This window comes from Vitis riparia, chromosome 16 (assembly GCF_004353265.1).
Source record: "Vitis riparia cultivar Riparia Gloire de Montpellier isolate 1030 chromosome 16, EGFV_Vit.rip_1.0, whole genome shotgun sequence".
NCBI lineage: Eukaryota > Viridiplantae > Streptophyta > Magnoliopsida > Vitales > Vitaceae > Vitis > Vitis riparia.
Window position 1 is genome coordinate 1,008,334 of NC_048446.1, and position 20,866 is coordinate 1,029,199.

Below are 20,866 nucleotides of genomic sequence, written 5' to 3' on the forward strand. Positions count from 1 at the left end.
CATTTATTTTTTATTTTATTAGCTTATTTTATTTATTTATTTATTTATTTATTTGTTTGTTTGGTTAGCTACTTTGGGAGGTTATGTTTTTATATTGGATTTAGACTTAGTGTAGACCCATAGGCTTAATAGAAACCTAGTATATCAATTGTTACATATGACACGAAAAATGGTTGGAGGTGACTTCTTGTTTTTATTCATTGACTTTAAAAGTCTATTGTCACCCGTTAAGAAGATATTTTTGACCGTCATCTTTACACAAAAGAAAGAAGGGAGGCTGGGTGGCTTAGGTATGCTTTTGTCACGTTAAAGTTATAGTTTTACACTTTATCTTTACAATACTATAACATTTTGATGTTTCTTATTAGGCCAATTAAGAAGTAGAATAGAAGATTTTTCACATGGGCTTTGTGCACTCAAATGATAGGCATGATCGACCCATCGAATAGAACGATAGGTCTTGAATTCTTAAATAAAATTTGAAGTTGGTCGGTACAACGATCGCTCGAAAACTAGCAAACTTGTTTAGATAGGTTGGATGGTGTTGAAGAAATACTTTGCTAGATTGATGTCATTATACATGGTATCGTCTAATCATATCATGATATTTTACTTGGTTGATTCTCAAATTTTATTTTTTTCAAAAAATATGAATAGGTTAAGGAGTTGTGTCATGCCTCCTAAACCTAGGACATAAAATACTTAATGACATAACTATCATGTCACACATCATATTGATCAATAATATGACACAAACAAATGTCGATAATAGTCAAACAAGTTAATTATTCAAAACACGTTGAATAATTTACTATGTCAATAGTAAAAGTTAGTTTCCAAAAAAAATTATTTATTAGTATAACCAATTAATCCAACAATGAAAATCTCAACTAAAAATGCCAATCGAAGGCTTTAGGAAACAAAATCTAATAAACAACGTACATGATTGATGAGTTAGTCCTAATCCCGCCCATGAAAGAACCCACTACTCGATCAGTCTATTACTATATCTCTATGTTGTTACTAACTAGAAAAGAGGGGCAAAGGGAAATAAGGACTTAAAATACAATTCAAATGAATCAAATAACATATGTGAATTAAAAACAATTGATAACTATTTAAAATATAAGTAAAATTTTGTTAAGGACACGTTATACTTTTGCTTAACAATGAAGACTTACATGCATAAACTTAAATATCGCATTTCATAGAATATATCATAATAAATCACAAATATATATTAACTTGGATGATCAAATATTTTATTTACTTGATCGAATAGTGCGACATTTAACAAATGTCCTTCTAGCGTCAAACTGTTTCTTCTAATGAAAATAAAAACATATACCGATTTTATCAAATGTCTTTAACCTAACTCTTAAAATTTACAGTTCAATTCATCATAACTCACATAGGGACATGTGAAAGTTGATTGATCATTTCTAGAATAAGGTTAAACACTTATTATAAAAAAAATCATTTTTAATAATATAATTTCTTATTAACATACTATCCTTCAAATCATTTTCAAGGTTGCATAAGTCTTGATTGTTTATTTTTTTTTAAGAGAGAATTGACAAATATGTCTAATTTGCCACCATGTCTTTATCAATTGCATAGTGTAAACTCAATCAATCAAGTTACGAGTTTTATTTTTCTAAATCCATATTTAGAAAATTTGATTGTTCAAAATTTATAAAGAGTCCAAGAATTTACAAACATATCCAATATGTCAACAATGTTTGCATCAATGAAGTAGTGCAAACTCAATAAGACACATTAGAAAATTCTATCTGAATTATCAATAAATTAATTTTTTTTTATCATTTATTAAAATTTTTACCATACCAATTATACATATATATATATATATATATATATATCATATTTCATGGTTTATAATTTTACATCAAATCGAATAAGATTTATTATACGCGTACATAACATCTATTATTGATTACAATTTTACATCATGTTCGTATTTTCAAATCGAATCTTTAAAAAATAAAAAATAAAAAATATGCTAAAAAAGTAAAACGTGTTACACGTCATATTAATTAGCGTCCTTGTCAAGATGGTCTAATTTTTCCAAGATGTATCATTCTTAAAGAAAACTTCCCAATTGATCTCACCCACTTACACGTGCGAACCCACAAGTGTGCAGGGCACGTTTTACATGTCACACGTGCGACCTCCCACGCTCGCTTATTTCGTCCGCAGCTTTTCCCCCATTCCAAACGCCCCCGACAAATCGAACCTCAGAAAAACTTAAAATAAAAAAAAATTACAAAATCTCGAAAATAAGAAAATATAGAAAAGGAAAAAAATGATAAAAGAAATCTAGAGATAGAAATAAGGAATAAGGAAAGAGAGAAGAGGGCATATCAAAGGCTGAGCACAGCTACAAGAGAGAAAGAAGGAGGAGGAAGAAGAAGAAGAAGTGTATCTCACAATCTCCTGTCAGAAAATTCTTTCAGATCTTTTTCTTGAGGGAGAGGAAGTGGTTTAGAGAGAAGTGATTTTGATTTTGATTTTTGATTTTTGATTTTGGATTTTTGTTTTTTTGATTTTGTTATGTGGCACACTTCAATTTAAGAAGATTCTAGAGAGAGAAAAAGTGGTGAGATTTGTTGTTCGCAATTGGAATTTCCCCTACTTTGATGTGCGATTGTGGGGGACTGGATTGTGATCGATCGTGTCGGCGGCGGCGATGGCGAAGCGGAGGGAGCGGACGCTGGCGGAGCTTTACAATGGAACGGAGATGATTTTGGAACCAGAGGCATGTGGAATATGTTGCCTTACTTGAATTAGGGTTTCCTCGATTTGAGTTTGGTTGTTGATTGTGTGGTTTTATTTCAAGTTTTGATTTTTTTGGGGTGAATTTTTGTTGAATTGATGGTTTTGGGAGGGGAATTTGGGGGGGTTTTGGAGTTGGATTGGTTGCTGATTCATTTGATTGTTTGGATGAATTTTGTTTTGTTGGAAATGGTCGAGTGATTGTGCTTTGAGGTTGATCTAATAATTTTGATAATGCTAGTGCTATTGGGACAGTGATTTATGTGGTTTTTGATGTGCTTATTAGATCACGCCAGTTTTGAGAGGGAGCTGTCGGATGCAAGGGCCTGTGGACGAGACGGATTATGATATTCAGACCAATACGGTGAGAAAACAGGGTAATTTGCGGTATCTTTCATTGGGTTTATTGAATTCACCACTACTCTAAATCTTTCATTGTGTTTATTGTATTCACCTGTACTTGCAGTTGTAATCGCTTTTAGTTGTGCATTTCCATTGATATCTGGAGTGGATGGTTTTTCTTGCATTTGATCGTGGTTACATCTGGGGAAAGGATTTCTCATCCTTTGTATTTACTTATGTTTGTTTCTGATAAAGAAAAAAATTCACATATGTTCATTGATTTAATAGTTTTTGTGATTGTTCGAATATATGTATGTGACTTTGCCAAATGAAATCCAAATTAGTCCTGCAAGCATCTTAGGGTTGTAGTTAGTTTAGTTTATTTGTGTTCAAAATATATACAAATGAAACCCTAATTACTCCATCAAGGTCCTTAGAGTTGTGGGGTTTTTTTCTTTGGTGATTGAAATGCTTTTAAGCTTTTCTTTTCTAAAGTTGGATGAGTAAGTGACTTTACCAAATGAAATCCAACTTAGCCCTGCATGCTCCCTAGGGTTGTAGTTAGTTTAGTTTATGTGATTGTTCGAAATGTATGTCAAATGAAACCCTAATTACTCCAGCAACTTCCTTAGGGTTTTTTGGTTTTTTGGGTTTTTTGGGTTTTTTTTTTGGGTTTTTGTGGTTGAAATGCTTTTAAAATTTTCTTTCTAAGTGGGATAAGTTTTTAAGGTCGTGTCTATCCTAGAGAGCTTATTCTTGTGTTTTTGCCACAGACATCTTGAAAATGGTTATTCACTAATTTAAAACTTTCTTCTCACACATTAATCGGGTTAAGCATATTGTCTTTTAATTTGAGCCTAGGATATTTATTTTGACATTTTTGCTTCTGTTTATTTAATATGACACATTCTATTCTGTAATTACTGATATACTAATTATATTTGTTGTACTGGATCATGAAATATACTAAAAGTGATTATAAGTTCTTAACCAAGTTAAGTGTAATTATTTGATTTTTTCAAAATACTATTAGCTCATTTCTATGACTTTTGGAGTTAAAAGGGGATGAGTGCTGCCTCATTGTTGAATACCATTTTTTTATAGGTATTGTTGAATACCAGTTGAGTCATAGAAAAAACTTTATGATATAACTGTGAGGCCTACATTATTTCATGGGTCAAGAAAAATCCTTCAAATAACAAGTGTGCCCAAGTAAGGATGTTAAGATGGATGAATGGCAATACGAGAAGATGAGGTAGCAGGTGAGTGCATGATTCAATGTGGACCAATGAATGTGCCAGTAAGGTAGAGATTATTTGATTCAAGCATGGTGATGCTCCAAGCATGGTGATGCTCAAAGCATTTGAGCAAGGCGAAAAAACTCAACTTGAGATAGTAAAATACATAAGGCCTTTAATTTACTGGCCATGGCCTTAGGTCTTTGATAGAGTTGAATGGCAGATAAGATTCATGTTGTGGGTTGGCTGCCCCCCAACACTGTGGCTTATTAATATGTTCTTACTTTCCTATCCATCTGCTACACACACACACACAAATAAGTAAAAAAGAAACAAAGAAGGGAGAAGAAGAAGAATTTAGCTGAAATGGTTGGTATATAGGTTTTGCTGCCACTTTGATCACACTACATATTCAAATAATATATCACATTTAGTCTGATAAAAAAGAAAGAAAATGATATCACATTTGGAAAAAACAAAATGAACTGTTGATTGAGACAACATGTTAGTGTTAATCATAATCACTAGATCAGGGCCTTTTGAATTAGAAATAAATAGTTTTGACAAAGTTGATTGAGACAACCTGCTTTTCTTTTAAGACATTGTGGTATGGTTGGCTGAATGGCATATAATAGTTTTGACAACAGTGGATTTTGTCACGTGAGATCAACACAAACTTGCCTGATATAATTGTATAAATATCCTATCTTTTGAGTTGGTTGTGTTGGATCTTTGTATTTTTGCATGATGATTGATACTGATAATGAACAATGCAATGTATTTTGATAAAAATAAGTGAAAGAGAGAGCATTATGGTTTTTTTATTTTTTTCTTTTTGCTATATATTGGGGATTTTGAAATAATTGAAGTAGGACATGGACAATAGTAGATGAAAGGCTAGGGTTGTTAAGATATCCATCCATTCAGGTGATATTAGGTTAAAGCACAAAGGAGCACATTTGGAGGAAACAAAAAGTTTAACTGAAAAATGTTTGCTAGAGAGGACTTGAGTTGGGGACTTGTTAGATGGGATTGCCTTTTTTTTCTTTTTGATGGGGATGAAGAACTCATAAAGAACTTCCTTAAGTGGCAAGGGGTGAGGATGCAGATGTGGGAGGTTCTATTTTTGAGTCTCAACAGGGACCAAAATAAAAAGCCTGATTTGAATTGTTGCCATTCTCTTATTATCTATATATCACTCCTTAACTTATCTCATCCTTAATGTTGAGGTCCACCCTCCCCCCCTTGTTTCACAATTCTTTAATTTTTCTTTTCTACATATTAGCAAAGTAAAAAACTATTTTTCTTCATACTATGACAGAACTGAATTTTTAATGATAAGGTGTAAATTGTCGTGTGTAACTTGTTGTTTGCATTAGTTTATGTTGCATGGTCACTTATTTTCTGCTTCTATTTATCAGGCATCAGCTGAAAAGGGAAGTCGGAAAGCTTATATTAGGGCAGAATCTGGGACCTGTAACGTGTGCTCCACTCCTTGCTCATCTTGCATGCATTTTAACCAAGCTCTCATGGGGTCAAAGTCTGATGAATCTTCTGATGAAAACTGCCGGGGAAATGCTGTTAGCCAGTATTCTGTTAATGATGTGCAACCTCCTTTTAAGAGTAGAACATGTGATAACTTACAAAATACTGCCAGTGAGATAAGTAATCTAGTCAGTGCTAATTCAAGTCATGATTCATTCTCTGAAAATGCTCAAAGTCAAGCAGCATTGGATGCGTCTGAAGATGTTGAGATGCTTCCAAGTGAAAATATTGTAGAGGATCACCTTGCTTCGAAACCAAAATGTGTTTCTGATCAAAGAAGCCTTCCAAATAAGTATGATGATCCAAAGGGTTTAGAAGTGCATGATGATAACATCTCATGTATTATTGAGAATAAAGATGAAAAGACCAGTTATAATGCTGACAGAAAATGTAGTGCAGGTTCAGTTAGTAGTGTTTGTCAAGAGGGATTTGGAAAGACTGTTCATTTTCAAACTGCCTCAGGCAGTCATGATGTCAGTGATATGAAAAAGAGCCATAATAACAGTGGGCAAGTGAGTTGTTATACTCAAGATTCTATTCAGAAGGTGCCTCCTAGTTTATCAACACCTTCAGAGGTTCCTTCCCTAAAAGATATTGATATTGGCACTGGCTCACAGGGCAGTGGATTGCCTTCCTGCGACCCAAAAGTTAAGGATTTGGAAGAGGATTTCTCTTCTCATCTCAAGGAAGAATTGCCCGAGTGCTCAATGGGGCATATGAATTCATCATCGACAAAAGAGGCAGCACTGAATGTTGTATCTGGTGAGAAATCTGCTGGATATGACTCTGCTGATACTATTGCAAATAGTAAAACTAGTTTTATTGGAGGCAGTTCTGTGGTTTCAATTGAAGTTCATACAGACTTAGAAGTAGAGACTGACAAGGATGGTAAGGACAGGCCGACTGAAGCATTGAAATGTGTAGACCAAGATGAGGAGGTCAAGAAGTGCAATGAGTTGCCTAAGTTACCTGATATTGAGAAACCTTCTTTGCAATCTCAGCTTGTGGATGAGAGTGATGAATCAGACGTTGTGGAACATGATGTAAGTATTGATGCTTTTTCTTTGCTTATATTAATAAAACATACTGGTTTCTTACTACTTGATGATTAATTAAAAACAAACAAACAAACAAATAAGATGTATTAGTTTAAGACCTATTCATCTTTTTTATTTAGTAATGTAGTTTATGTTTTGTATATCTTGTTCATCCTGAAGTAGCATCTATTGAATTTTGCCTTGGAAGCTTTGTGAGATAAGTTTACCATGATTTTCATTTGTTTTTATCTTAATTAACTATCATTTTACTAAAATCAGGAAATCTTTTTCTTTTATGATGATGATTTTCCCTGTATAAAGTAATAGGGCATCTATTATTTTCATAAAAAAATCATTATGGTGTAATATGCCATAAGCTTGAATAGGACTTAATTTATTTGTTAAATCTCATGCCAAAGCAATATCACGATATCAGTTGATAATACGACTTCAACCTACATGCATAATTTACTTTAGGTCTTCACTTTTATGTTAAATTTTAAATTAGTATTAACAATAAATTATATATCATTATTTTTCTACCAACTCAGAAATAAATTCATAATAGGATAGTATATCAAAACATAGTGAATCAGGCTTACTCAATAATATGTTTGCCAATATCAAGGTATATATATATAAATACTCCACTTGTTATTGCTTTGTAGGTTTGCATCATGGTTCCTCAAATATGTATACTAATTAAGTTTTTTAAATAAGAATCAATATCTGGTTTTGTGTTAGAACAAGTAAGAATCTGTGCAAGAAAACAAAGGATGAAAAATCCTTTTAAAAAAGGGGGGAAAAGTGCATGAGTGCATAAAAAGAGAAAAACTCCATGGTAAGTAACCTTGGCTTTTCACCCCTAAGGAAACAAACCAGTAAACCCAATGAGGTATGAGATCCCCAATGAAATCAACTAGAGAAGAGACTCATCTCTTGCCAAACTATGCCTTCCTGATTAGTTGAATTAAGCTTCCATAAATAGAGAAACTCTATACCCTCTTAATTCTTTGTATCCAATGGCAGTATCTATAAAACCTTTAACCACCCAAGACACAATTGTCGCGGAATCCCCTCCAATGGTAAATTGGTGACAACCTAACTTTCTCATAGTTTTGAGACCGTCAAATAAAACAAATATTTCTTTTTCAATAGTTAGCCCATAATTCGCTTCCTTAAACAAAGCTTGAATATTCTCACCCCTATGGTCCTGAATGAATCCTTCATTCCATTTGGTTTGGATTAATTAAGCTTCAAAACACCAATTGATGGACAAACCCACTCAGCCTGTATAACAAACAAAACATACTAACCTTGCAAAATAATGTTAAAAGGAACTATCTAAAACTCCTTGGTGATTGACGTTGAGAAAATGTGAGGCAATAGATATTCTCCCAAAGATGAGTCATTGAGGGGGGTGGGGGTTTGACAGTCAATCTAGACTGATTCTTGGTGTTAAAAGGGCAGGAAGGTCATTTTAGTGTACACTGCCAAACCCTGTGTTGGATCACACCTATTTTGCTAGATTGGGGATGGATCAGGAAAGGTTTTATCCTTTTCAGGTTCAAAAATATGTGGTTGAAGGAGGTGGGCTTCAAAGACTTAAAGGGTGGTGGATGTGGTATGATTTTAGAGGCTCTTATGGCTTCATTTTGGCTGTGAAATTGAAAGCGTGGAAATCACATTTTAAAATTCAGAATAGAGGTGTTTGGTAATGTTTCAATTAGGAAGGAGATGTCCTTCAATGAGGCAAGCTTTTGGAACTCTAAGGAGAGGGAGCGGCCCCTTTCTTATAAGGAAAGATGAAGAGTGGGGAGTTGCAAAGGAGGAAGTATTGTAGGTGGGCTCTTTTTAAAGAAGCCTTGTGTAAGGTGATAGAAACACAAAGTTCTTTCATAAAATGGTTAATTCTCACAGAAGGAGAAATTTTATGGCTAGGATTAATCTTAAAGAAAAGGGTTGTAGAGGGCTTGAAAAACTTTAGCCTATTAGCTTAGTGGGTGTTCTGTATGAACTTCTAACTAAAGTTTTGGCAAAGAGACTAAAAAAGGTGGTGGAAAAAGTGATGTCCAAATTCTATAATGCTTTGATAGAGGGAAAACAAATTCTTGATGCGGTTCTTGTAGCCAATGAACTTGTAGACTCTATGTTGAAGAGCAATGCTTGTGGTGTCATGTGTAAGCTAAAAAAGGTGGTGGAAAAAGTGATGTCCAAATTCTATAATGCTTTTATAGAGGGAAAACAAATTCTTGATGCGGTTCTTGTAGCCAATGAACTTGTAGACTCTATGTTGAAGAGCAATGCTTGTGGTGTCATGTGTAAGCTAGACACTAAAAGGAGTGCCACCATGTCAATTGGAGTTTCTTACTTTCAGTTCTTGATAGGATGAATTTTGGTCAGAAATGGATATGATGGATTAAATGATATATATCCTCTGCAAAGTTTTATGTGATTGTTAATAGCATTCCATTGGGTTTCTTTCAAAGCTCTAGGGTTTGAGGTGAGCAGATCCTTTGCCTCCCTATTTATTTGTAGTAGCAATGGAGACCCTTCGTGTTTTTTCTTAAGGCTAAGGAGGGAGGATGCTTTTGAGGTGTCAAGGTGAGGGGGCGAGGTGGTGGGGGGAGGAGGTGTCCCATTTGTTGTTTATAGATGACACTTGTTTTTTTGTGAGGCTTCTAAGGACCAAATGACTCATCTAAGTTGGTTGTGCACTTGGTTTGAAGCCAGCTTGCGTCTGAAAGTTAACTTAGAAAAGAGTGAGCTGATTCCAATTTAGAAGGGTGGATAATGCAAAGGAGTTGGCCTTTGAATTAGGGTGTAGAGTAGGTGGGCGTCCATCTACCTACTTGGGTCTTCCCCTTGGTGCTCCTTTTGGATCAGTAGCTACTTGGGATGGGATGGAAGAATGGTTTTGCAGAGGTTGTCAATGTGGAAGAAGATAATATATATCCAAAGTGGGAAGACTTGCATTGATTAGGAGCACATTATCCAGTCTACCCATATGTTTTCTGTTCTTTGTTCAGCACTTTGAGGAAAGTCATACTGAGGATTAAGAAGATTCAAAGGGATTTTTTCCTTTTGGGAGGCGAGGCTTTGGAGAAAAAATATCATCCAATGAAGTGGTTGATTATATGCAATGTTTTAAAAGGCTATTGAGGCTATGCAAATTAGCCTTGAGGCTATAGTCTTAGTAAAGGGTAATCGAGGCTTAAGCCTCACCCTATTGAGTTTTATAGCCTTGAGGTTATAGCCTCGAGACTATTGAGGCTTAAACCTCAAATATTCAAAAGGTTTCAATGGGTTTAGGGCCTTTAGGGGCTTTTTGTATACAGTTTATAAGAGGTTTAAGCCTCAATATTTGTTACTTACAATGAGTTGTGCTTTTAGGAGGTTTTGGTGTAGATTTATAAGTTTTGTTTTACATCCACGATTAGGGTTAAACTTTTTAAACAATAAGGGCTTAATTGACTACTAATTAACCCTTTAAATGGAAATAAAAGGAAGAGATTGGGAAGAAGAAATAAAAGAATTGTTGGTCACTATAGTGATTGAGCTTATTTATAATCATATTATCTTATTATTGTTGAATAAAGGAAAAAAGATTACTGTAGTTAATGGATAAAGAAGAAAAATAGGGTGACATTCACATTGATGGAGAGGATAAAGAGCAATTGGATATAATTACGATTCATTAAAGGATCCTACTAGTGATAGTGATGGTAGTTTTAAAGATTATTTAATATAGGCTTGAGAGAGAGTTGGGTTTTAGAAGAGACAAAGAGAAAATAATTTTTTTTATTAGAAACAATGAATGTATGAAATTAAGGATAAAGGAATATAAAAGGAGGATTCCTCCTAAAAAAAAACAACAAACTAATTAGAAAGTATGTTTGAAGCTCCCAAGTACTATGTGAACCTATACAACAATAATGTACTACATATGAATATATAAAAAAGCAAGTCATAGCACCATTTAGAATAATTTCCTTCCAAGAAAGACAAAGAGAAACTAAATTAGAAGCTATTGAAAATGACAGAATTAATTTGATTGTTATAAATTGTATGGTTTTTTTATAATTTATTTTTCATGTGATTTTATTAGTATTTTTCTAATTTTGAAGATTTTTTTTTTATGCCCTGTTCAGCCTTGAAGCTTATACTTAACATCATTTGGGTAAAACGCCTTAAGCTCACTTCTAGCCTTTTAAAACATTGATTGTATGTACAAAGAAGAGTAAGGGGGGATTACTCATTAGGTACCTTTCTTCGAATAATAAGGCTCTTCTGTGGAAGTAGAGTTGGCATTATGCAATTGAAAGAAGAGCTTTTGGAAAATACAAGTAATAAGGAGTGTGGCGATCTTGTCAAGGGAAAGATGGGTATGAGTTAGGTTATAGAAAGATATCAAGAAGGATTGAGACAATTTTTAAGTAGAACTTCCTTTTTTGTGTGGGAAATGGAAGGATAGTAAAGTTTTGAATATTTTTTTGTTTTTTATTTTTTGGTTCCCATTGGGACTTGAATATGGAACTTCCCACAAATCCACCCCAATCCTTTACCATGATCCAAGCCTTAAGGGACAATGCAAAGGAATTCTTTCTAGGTTGCAAGGAATGTTGGTAAATAGTGAAAAGGAGCGCAAGGTGGTGTGGATGGATTCAAGGAAGGATAATTTTTTTATGAAGTCTTTATACACTGCATTGGAATCGGGGGCTTCAATCCCTTTTCTGATGGATGTAATTTAGAATCCATGGGTACCGTCTGAAGCAAGTTTCTTAGTATGAGAAGCTAGTTGGAAACAAGTGTTGACCCTAGATCAATTTCAAAGGGGAGGGTGGTTGTTGGCTAATAGATATTGTCTTTGTAAAGTCGAAGCACAAACCATTGATCACATCCTCCTTCATTGTACCAAGATATGGGTCTTTTGGCAGTTGTTTTTCACTATAGTTGGCATTTCTTGGGTACAATCTCCCATGGTCAAAGAGAATCTTTTAAGGTGGTATGGATACCTTGTGGGCAAAAAATGTAAGAAGGTTTGGAGAGTGGCTCCATTGTGCATTTTTTGGATAATATGGAAAGAAAGGAATAGAAGGTCATTTGATCATGAGGATCAATCGGATCATGCTTTGAAAAGTTCTTTCTTTAGTAATCTTTTATTTGTAGCTGAAGTTGTATATGGATGTAGGTTTTATGCCTTTAATCAATTTTGTTGATTAGCTAGGCTCTCACAGTGTGGGAAGTAGTTTTTTTGTTTCCCCTCTTTTTGGATATGCCTTCTTGGCACCCATTGTATATGCTTTGTGTGCTTTGGTATGCTGTTCATTTGGTGCTTATTCATAAAGTCTTATTATTTGCCTATCAAAAAAAAAAAAAAAAAAAACAAAAGAGCTAAAAAGTCTTATAATTTTTCAAAATAAGATACCCCGATAGAATTTAAGATTCTAAGAGGGAGGGTCATGAAGAAACAAGTATAACCTAGCAATAGGAGACCCCTCGATATTAAAAAAAAAAGAATAAAATGGGGGAGGAGAGGGCATAAGGGTTTATCTCTTTGCCATAGATCCTCCCAAAAAAGAATAGAGTATTTGCCATCAACAAGAGGAGAAATTTAATTCATTAAATTAGGATAAATTTAAGCTATAGCTTTCCTAGGGCATAGATGCAAGTTTTTGACCATAGCATTGGCATCCTGCCCATTCTTAACTGAATAAGTTCAAAAAGATAGGAAATGGCAAAGGAAATAAGAATATAGTCTTTACACTTAAGAGGTGTGCCTCCTCCATCTGGTTGAAGGATCTGCCAATCCTTTTTTCTACATTCTATATTCTCCTTTGCTAATATTCTATTTCATAGTAAAAAAGAAGAAGAAAATTTTGCTTTATTAACATTCATAAATGTCAAGCATACCAATTACTATGAATGTCTCTCACCAAAACCCCAAGTTTTGTAGTAGCTAAAAGATGGGAAAATCATTGAAAATACTTTAGGGAAATTGGTGTCGTATAAACATAAAAAGTTTCTAAATTCCTTGGAGGATTAAAGTTCAAGCACAATCTTTATTCTTAAACTTGATGTGGGATCAAGACTAGAGAGTTGGTTTCATTTTTAAACACACACAAAAATGAAATCTAATAAGTAGTGAAGTTTTGACCCTTGGATTTCACTCAGTTAATATTTCTTCTACCGGAGGAAACTGCTCTATGTGAATTGCTAAAATATTAAACTGCTAACACGATTCTTTCACTGTTGTGCTAGAACACATGTTATATGGACACTGTTCTACAGGAGGAAACTGCTCTCTATGAATTACTACAAATTTTCAAAAACTAGTTTCTTTTTTTTTAAGTGGTGAAGTTTTGACCCTTGGATTTCACTCAGTTAATATTTCTCTACTGGAGGAAACTGCTCTATGTGAATCACTAAAATATTTCTCTAATATTGCTGTTCAATTGTTTTGTTCATTCCAAGGTTGTCTTTAAGTACTTCTACAGTTCAACTAGTATATCTCTACTTGAACTATTACAGTTTCCTCTCAGTGGTTATTACTAGAGGAAAACATTGGTGGTTAAGTTGTTCCCATAACAAAATACTTGCCAAATTGTTGCCTCCCCATTTTGTCTGATGCCTATCTGTATATGATAAGCTTGGTAAATTTTTTTTACTGTTTTCGAACAGGTCAAAGTTTGTGATATCTGTGGAGATGCAGGTCGGGAGGATTTACTTGCTATTTGTAGTAGATGCAGTGATGGTGCTGAGCACACGTAAGATTGTATAGCTTTGTTATTTATATTCCCACTTGCCTTTTTTTTTTTTTTTGGTTTTATTTTTATTTTTTTATATTTTTTGTATCTGATATGATTCTTAACGTTTTTATTGCTGTTGATCAGCTATTGCATGCGAGAAATGCTGGATAAAGTTCCAGAAGGTAATTGGATGTGTGAAGAATGCAGGTTTGAGAAGGAAATTGAAATCCAGAAGCAAGTGAAAGTTGAAATGGAGGGTACTGAGAAAAATCAACTTTCTGGACAAGCAAATGCTGTAAATGCTGTAAATGCTGATGTACTTGTGAAGTTGGATACAAAAGATTCGGATGTTGAGGGAAACAGTACCCACAAAGTTGTTTCAGGTACACAAGTCTCTGGTAAGAGACATGCTGAGAATACAGAAGTTGGTCCAGTGGTGAAAAGGCAGGCTGTTGAACTAAGCTCGGGATCGCCAAAGTCATCTAGCCCTAGCAGAATAGCTGCATTATCTCGGAATGGTTCATTCAAGAATTCAGATAAGGGGAAAGTTAGGCCAGTCCATCAAACGTCTTCTACCACACACTCCAGTGATATTCCGGAAACTGCACGATCTCCAACTGCAGGTCCACGACTTACACCTCGTGGTAAGTTTCATGTAAATTGCATTTGCTGATGAGACTTATTCATATTAAGACTTCGTCATATTACTTGGATGGAAGCTTTTGTCTGCTTATTGTGATGTTTATCTTGACTTCCATCTTTTTACCATTTTAAGCACTAATTTATGATTTTATGCAGGTGCTTTGTTAAAGTCTAATTCTTTCAGCACTTCAAACACAAAACCAAAAGTGAAACCTGTAGAGGAAGTTCTTCCTGAAAAGCAGAAGAGGGTTAGGGAACCTGCTTCCCTTGATATGAAGGAGGGTATTAGTAAAATGATGGGAAAATCCATGTCATTTAAATCCTCAGGCCGTTTAAATGCTACTGAATCAAAAGTTAAAATGCTCTCCCCTAATTTTTCTCATGTTCAGAATCCAAAAGGATTAAAACAGGCTATAGAACGAAACTCATTTGATAGGAAGAATTCGTTTAAATCAGAACGTACATTGGGTAGTTCAGCAATGGCTGGTTCTAGTGTTTCTACACCAAAGCCTGATCAAAAACCTGCATCTCGTGGCGAATCTGTTTCACTTTCTTCTATAAGCAATAACCGTGATTCGAAGGCTGTGCAGTCTGATGGGAAATTAACTTCTCCAAAGCCAACTTGCCATCCAAGTCGTAAAGGTTCAGAAATTCCAGTTACTTTAGGTATGTACTACTTTCTTGATATAAAGTGTGCATATTCCATGTGTTTTATTTTATTTTATTTATTTATTATTTTTTTATCATCTCTTAATGCATTAACTTAGTGCTTGTTTGGATATACTTTGTGTTTTCTGTTTATAGAATTAGAAAAATAGTAGTAACTTTTTTATAAAATATAGTAATTCTTATATTAAAAATATGGACTTACTTTGTGTCCTTTAGAATTATTTTTAAAACTTTTAAAATTTGAGGTAGTAAAATATTTTTAATATCTCAAATTTTTTAGTTGGTTTTTAAAAGCCGTTATTTTTTTAATGTAAGTCTCCAAGAATTCTTACATTTGATATAGGATTTACTATCATTTTCTGTTTTCAAAAACAGAAAACAAGAAGTGCATCCGAACAACATCTGAGTTGCTTGTTTGTGAATCCCCTTTTTTTGCCTCTTATGGTGTTTACTTAGTTTTTAATGCTGTCCATCTGCATTAGGTGAAGTTAAGAGGCAGTCTTCTTCATCTACCAATGGAACATGCAGTTCTTCTGAACAGAAGCCTAACCATGCTAGCTTGAAGGATGAACCTTCATCAAATTCGTGGAACACTGAGAAATCTGTTCATGCTAATGAAACACCACAAGATGGGTCGCCTTGGTCTCGGGAATCAACAAATCAGGGTGAGAAAACGAGAGAGACTTCTGTTAATCGCCCAAAGCAGAGTTCCACCACTGGTGGAAGAAATCTTCCCTGTGAAAAATGTAAAGAAATTGGTCATTCTTCACAATCTTGCACAACTAGCAGTCCTCGGCCTTCTACTGTTGATGCATCAGCTGCAAAAAGTTCAAAAGAGTTGATGAACAAGGGTAATAAGTTGAAAGCTGCAATTGAAGCAGCCATGCTTAAAAGGCCTGGAATATACAAAAGGAACAAAGTTCTTGATCAATCTGATGAGGCTTCCTTGTCAAGCACAGATTTGAATGGTCAAATGGCTTCTCAAGATCAATTATCAATTTCGAGTAGTACAAAGAATATGGTTTCTGCTGAAGGAATGGATGAAGGGAAAGCAATAGTCCAGAATTATACTGTTGACTCTTCCAAACAAACAGCTGTCAACAACTTGAAGCAACTTTCTGTGCTCCCTACTGGATCTGTATTCTCTTCCAAAGTGGGAGAAGTAGATTCTATTGTCCCTGCTGATGTAAAGCCTTCTATGAGAGACATTTCTAGTGATGCTTCCACTGCAGCTAATGTTCTTTGGAAGATGCCTGTCATTCCAGAGCATGAATATATTTGGCAGTATGATTCTTTCACTTTTCCTGTCTCAATACCTCTGTTTGTCAGCCTGAGACCTTGAAACTTTTGTGTCTTTTAGTTTCATCATATGTATATATATATATATATATGAAGTCTGTTAGTTTCATCATATTCATCTTTGGAAATAGTTTACATCTTGAAAAATTTAACATGCAGAGGGGTTTTTGAAGTCCATAGAAGTGGAAAAGTGCCAGACTTATGTGGTGGAGTGCAAGCACACTTATCAACCTGTGCGTCACCTAAAGTTCTTGAAGTGGCAAATAAGTTTCCCCACAAGGTTCTCTTGAATGAAGTTCCTCGCTTGAGTATGTGGCCAGCACAGTTTCAAGATTGCAGTGTTAAAGAAGATAACATTGGGCTCTATTTTTTTGCTAAAGATCTTGAAAGGTTAATGATTACAGATAATTTCCTTCTTAATGGTCTCTTTAATGCGTATAATTTTACCTGTTCTCTTAAATTTTTCTCTGTGGTCCAGTTACGAGAGAAACTACAGGAGTTTGTTGGAGAGCATGATGAAGAATGATTTAGCTCTTAAAGGAAACATTGATGGTGTTGAACTCCTGATATTCCCATCCAACCAGCTTCCTGAGAAATCTCAGCGTAAGAATTACTTGTAAAACAAAATTCTGTTTTGTTCCTTATAATCATTGTTCTAGAATGTCTTTGTGGCTTACTCAAGGTTTGCCTTGAAGTGAGGCTTAAGGAAAAATGCAATCTATGGGGCTTGACCTTTTTGAAATTTGCAACACAAACTATGTGGATTCGTGAGGCCCATGTTACTTTGAGGTTACTCATGCTTTCTAAATGTTCTCCATATTCATACACCCAATATAAATGGTTACAATTCAACTAAGCAAAGCCTTTCTATAATGACTTATCTTGGTATCACAAATCCCTTTTCTTCATTATCCTCTAGTTAGGGTCATTCTATCCAGTGGAAACTGTAGGCTGTCATGTTTCCCTCATCTTGGATCAGATCATCCGTTTTGTAGATGTAGTGAGTTATCTATCTTCATGGAATGTAACCAAGCTTTTTTAAATAATGTATACCAAACTCAGACAAACATCAAATGATGTAAAATAAATGCTAATGTGGTTGGTCTTGTCATCGCTTTTTGAATCTGTGATGAGTGGAAATCTTACCTTCCTTTTTCTTTCTCTTTTTATTTTTTTGGTGAACTTGCTTTTGGGGCTTTACAACCTCATCACCTCCCAAAGTATTTTGCTAGAGTTAGATCAGTCCCAACAGCTTTACCAAACACACTACACATGACTAAGGTTTAGTTGTAACTATTCTGTCTCAAACTTCTCTGACATGTAATACATTTGTTTTCCTATGCCAATTATGTTCTTTGAGGTTTACAACTTATTGCAAGGACAAATTTTGGGTCGCAACCCCCATCTTTGTTTAATAATGCCTGTGATTATGCCATTATGCAGAAATATGAACTTTTATTGAACTCCCAGTTCTGGTTTTGAATAGATTTCTGTAACTTACAAAATATATGATCCATTGTTGGCAGGTTGGAATATGATGTTTTTCTTATGGGGTGTATTCAAAGGAAGGAGATTGAATTGCTCAGAACAGACATCTGGTTCTTCAAAGGTTGTCTGTATTCCTAGTTTGAATACAGTACCCGAGGATGATGATATTCCCAGCATTGCCATGACTTCATCTGAGAACACATGCTCACCTGAACGTATGGCTAAAGATGTAAACACATGTGACAGATCATGCGATGTAGACCTGTCATCCATGGCTCCTGCCTTAGTGGACATACCCTTTGTTTCATCATCTGAAACTGTAAATGGAAATCACAATACGAAAATACCTTCATGCGATGATAAGTGCTTAGGTTCACAAGAAAAAATGGAGCAGCAGGAGACCAAACTTGATGTCCACTTCTTGTCCAGGATTCCAACAGGCAGTTCACAGTTGTGCCCGGAAGTGAGATGCACCAGTACTTCCCTGGTAATGTTTCGTTACTTATCACATGCTAACTGCCTAATTAGTAACTCAATTAATTACTGGATTTTATTCTTTGGAACATTGTCCATGGAACAAACATGCATTGGTTAGCGGAAATCCCTTTTTGTTTTTTCATTTACCATTAAGAAACTGGGGAATGTGGAGGTTGGCTTCGAAGGATGGAATAGAAATCCAGAGAAGAGATCTTCTCACCATGGTCAACCTCATTATGGAGCTAGAGGTAAATTATGAACTCTGAGGTTAACCTTCCTTTAATGGAGCTGGCTTAGATTCATCTAGATATAGAATACCTAATGGAGAGATCATTTGCAGTGGAGTTGTTGGTCTAAGCTTTGGATGAGCTCTGTGGGACAAAAAGGGTTTTTATCAGAATGAAACCCCAAGGCAAAATTTCTGTTCTTTTGAGGTTCTACATTTTAATGGGTCTTATTGTCTGATAATTAAATAATATTCATGCATGCCAAAATTGAATTCCATGTTGTGTGGAAATCCAGTTAGAAGAGTGTCTCAAAGAAGTAAATTGTTTACCTTCTCCCCTTTTTTTTTTATTATATTTTTTTGATCTCCATGGGCATGAATATAAAAGCATTGTTATTCCCCAGAATTAAAAACAATTTTTGAAGCATTCTTATCACTGGCCTTACAGTGTATGTTAATGTTATCCTTTCTTCCTGCAGAAAGAGCATAGCAATCCAGATGGCAAACTGGAGTCGAAGCTTCAACCTTCTGTTCCATTAACTAAGATAGGAAGTGGTTCGAATAGAGTTGAGAAGTTGCCAGTGCATCGGGCCGCATCACTTGATAGGCAGGATGTTCTGCATCATCCTTTCAAGATGCTTCCCATTGGTTCTCAAGAGGTAGGTGTCATGGGAAGCATCAGTGAGGAGAAGCTACATGATAGAATGAGCAGCATCACGAGTCGAGCAAAATTTGAGATTGTCTTGATGGACGAAGATAGGGTTATGGACACAGAAGCTGATGGAGAGGGTTGGCAATTCAACACTAAACGGCCACGCTCTGATCCTACAGAGACAGTGTCACAACCTTCTTCTACTGGTACAAGTCAAGGATTGCCATGGAATACTGGGAATAGTATTTTGGTTGATGGAGAGAGTGAGCGCAAGAAACTGAAGACAAGTTATAGTGGAGCATTTGTTTGTAACAGTTCTAGAAATACGAGTTCTTTGAGTGATGGTTTTGCATCACCCATAAACGATCCGGCTCCTGTTGTTCCACCTATCAATGAAAAAAGATTCTTTCCTGTAGATTTGCATCCTGTGAGGAACTTCCTCTTGGGGGATGACTCCATGCCTCGGAAAGCATTCTCACCAGAATATGAGGATCGACTTCATGATACAGTCCCAAATCTTGAGCTTGCCTTGGGGGCTGAAAAGAAACCATCAAAACAAGGGATCCTGCCTTGGTATCTTGGGAGTGCAGACAAGAAAACCGAGCAGGACAAGCCTCCTGATATGGTGACAATCAAGGAAGACGAAGATGCAGCTTCTCTTTCCCTTTCTCTTTCCTTTCCAATCCCAGAGAAGGAACGAGCTGTGAAACCTGTCCCCAGAACCGAGCAGCTCCTTCCTGAAAGGCCCAATGTGAATACATCCTTCCTCCTATTCGGGAGGGGCTTCCCAGACAGTTAGACAGACTCGTGGTGATGCACATTGTATACATTATGATGCCCCCATCGCTTAGAACCATAATCTATTTCCATCTGTTCATATAACCCATACAAGATCAAGTAATAATTTTCTTTTTCGCCTTTGTTTTCTCAGTTTCCTTTTTTTGAGTGCATAGTAACGGCGGTTTGTATATAAAGAGGATGAAAGCCGACACAGTTTCGAAATGCCATGAGGGATTTCCAGAACAATGTGTTGGTTTTTTAGGTTTTTGTCTCTGTTTTTCTTCTCTATATCTGAATTGCTGGCACCAGGATCATAGGGTATTAACAGGTGAGACTTGTGATGGACTTGGTTTGCAGTGGAGGGTTTGCCCATCCCCTCCATTCTCATTTTATTGAGATTACTAATGGAGTTGATATGTTGATGAGAAGAGTTGGTTGTTTTTAAGACATGCTTTTATAGATATTATTATACGATTACAACCTGTCTTTGCTCAATGGATGTGATATTCTCATGCTCATGTAGCATTGATTCAACAGCAGTAGATGGCAAAGTTAGCTTTGTTGCCATCTACTTGTGCTGTCGGCAGTGCCTTCTAACAATGACTCGAGTCTTCGGTTTCGACCTTGAGCCTTCCTAGTATTTAAGTGGTGTGGCTAGTCTCTTCCGATAAATACCTTGATCTTTGGTTTGATTTGCCATAGATTTTTTGCATATTGTGCGATGACACTTTGGTAGCAATGACTGATAAAATAGCTTTGTTGCCATCTACTAATGTTATGGGTAGCGCCTTCTGACAATGAAATAGAGTTTCCAATGTGAGTTTTCCTAGTCTTTTAAGTGGGGGTGAGGGTACTTAAGTTGAATAAGATGAAAGGGTTGACATGTGTATTTTTGGGGTTGCTTTATTGATAAGGGTTAAATACAT

The 20,866-nt window shown here is 35.4% G+C and overlaps 1 protein-coding gene and 1 long non-coding RNA gene across 3 annotated transcripts; both read left to right on the forward strand.

The window, feature by feature from the left end:
* The first annotated feature begins 2,353 nt into the window (after window positions 1–2,353).
* Window positions 2,354–20,201, forward strand: LOC117934240. Of its 2 annotated transcripts, XM_034855903.1 has the most exons (12): window positions 2,356–2,459; window positions 2,600–2,779; window positions 3,083–3,160; window positions 5,798–6,964; window positions 13,640–13,725; window positions 13,852–14,351; window positions 14,506–15,015; window positions 15,501–16,302; window positions 16,477–16,707; window positions 16,796–16,920; window positions 17,844–18,292; window positions 18,988–20,201. In XM_034855903.1, exons 2-12 carry the CDS (start codon window positions 2,711–2,713, stop codon window positions 19,957–19,959), a joined length of 4,989 nt encoding a protein of 1,662 aa, XP_034711794.1. In that variant the 5' UTR covers window positions 2,356–2,459; window positions 2,600–2,710; the 3' UTR covers window positions 19,960–20,201. The 2 variants fall into 2 exon arrangements, with proteins under 2 accessions (XP_034711795.1, XP_034711794.1); XM_034855904.1 differs by having other exon boundaries at window positions 2,354–2,779; window positions 3,093–3,160.
* LOC117934241 lies at window positions 6,976–9,287 on the forward strand. The gene is made up of 2 exons (XR_004654452.1): window positions 6,976–9,011; window positions 9,153–9,287. It is a non-coding gene; the product is annotated as an uncharacterized LOC117934241 (long non-coding RNA).
* Window positions 20,202–20,866: the final 665 nt, after the last annotated feature.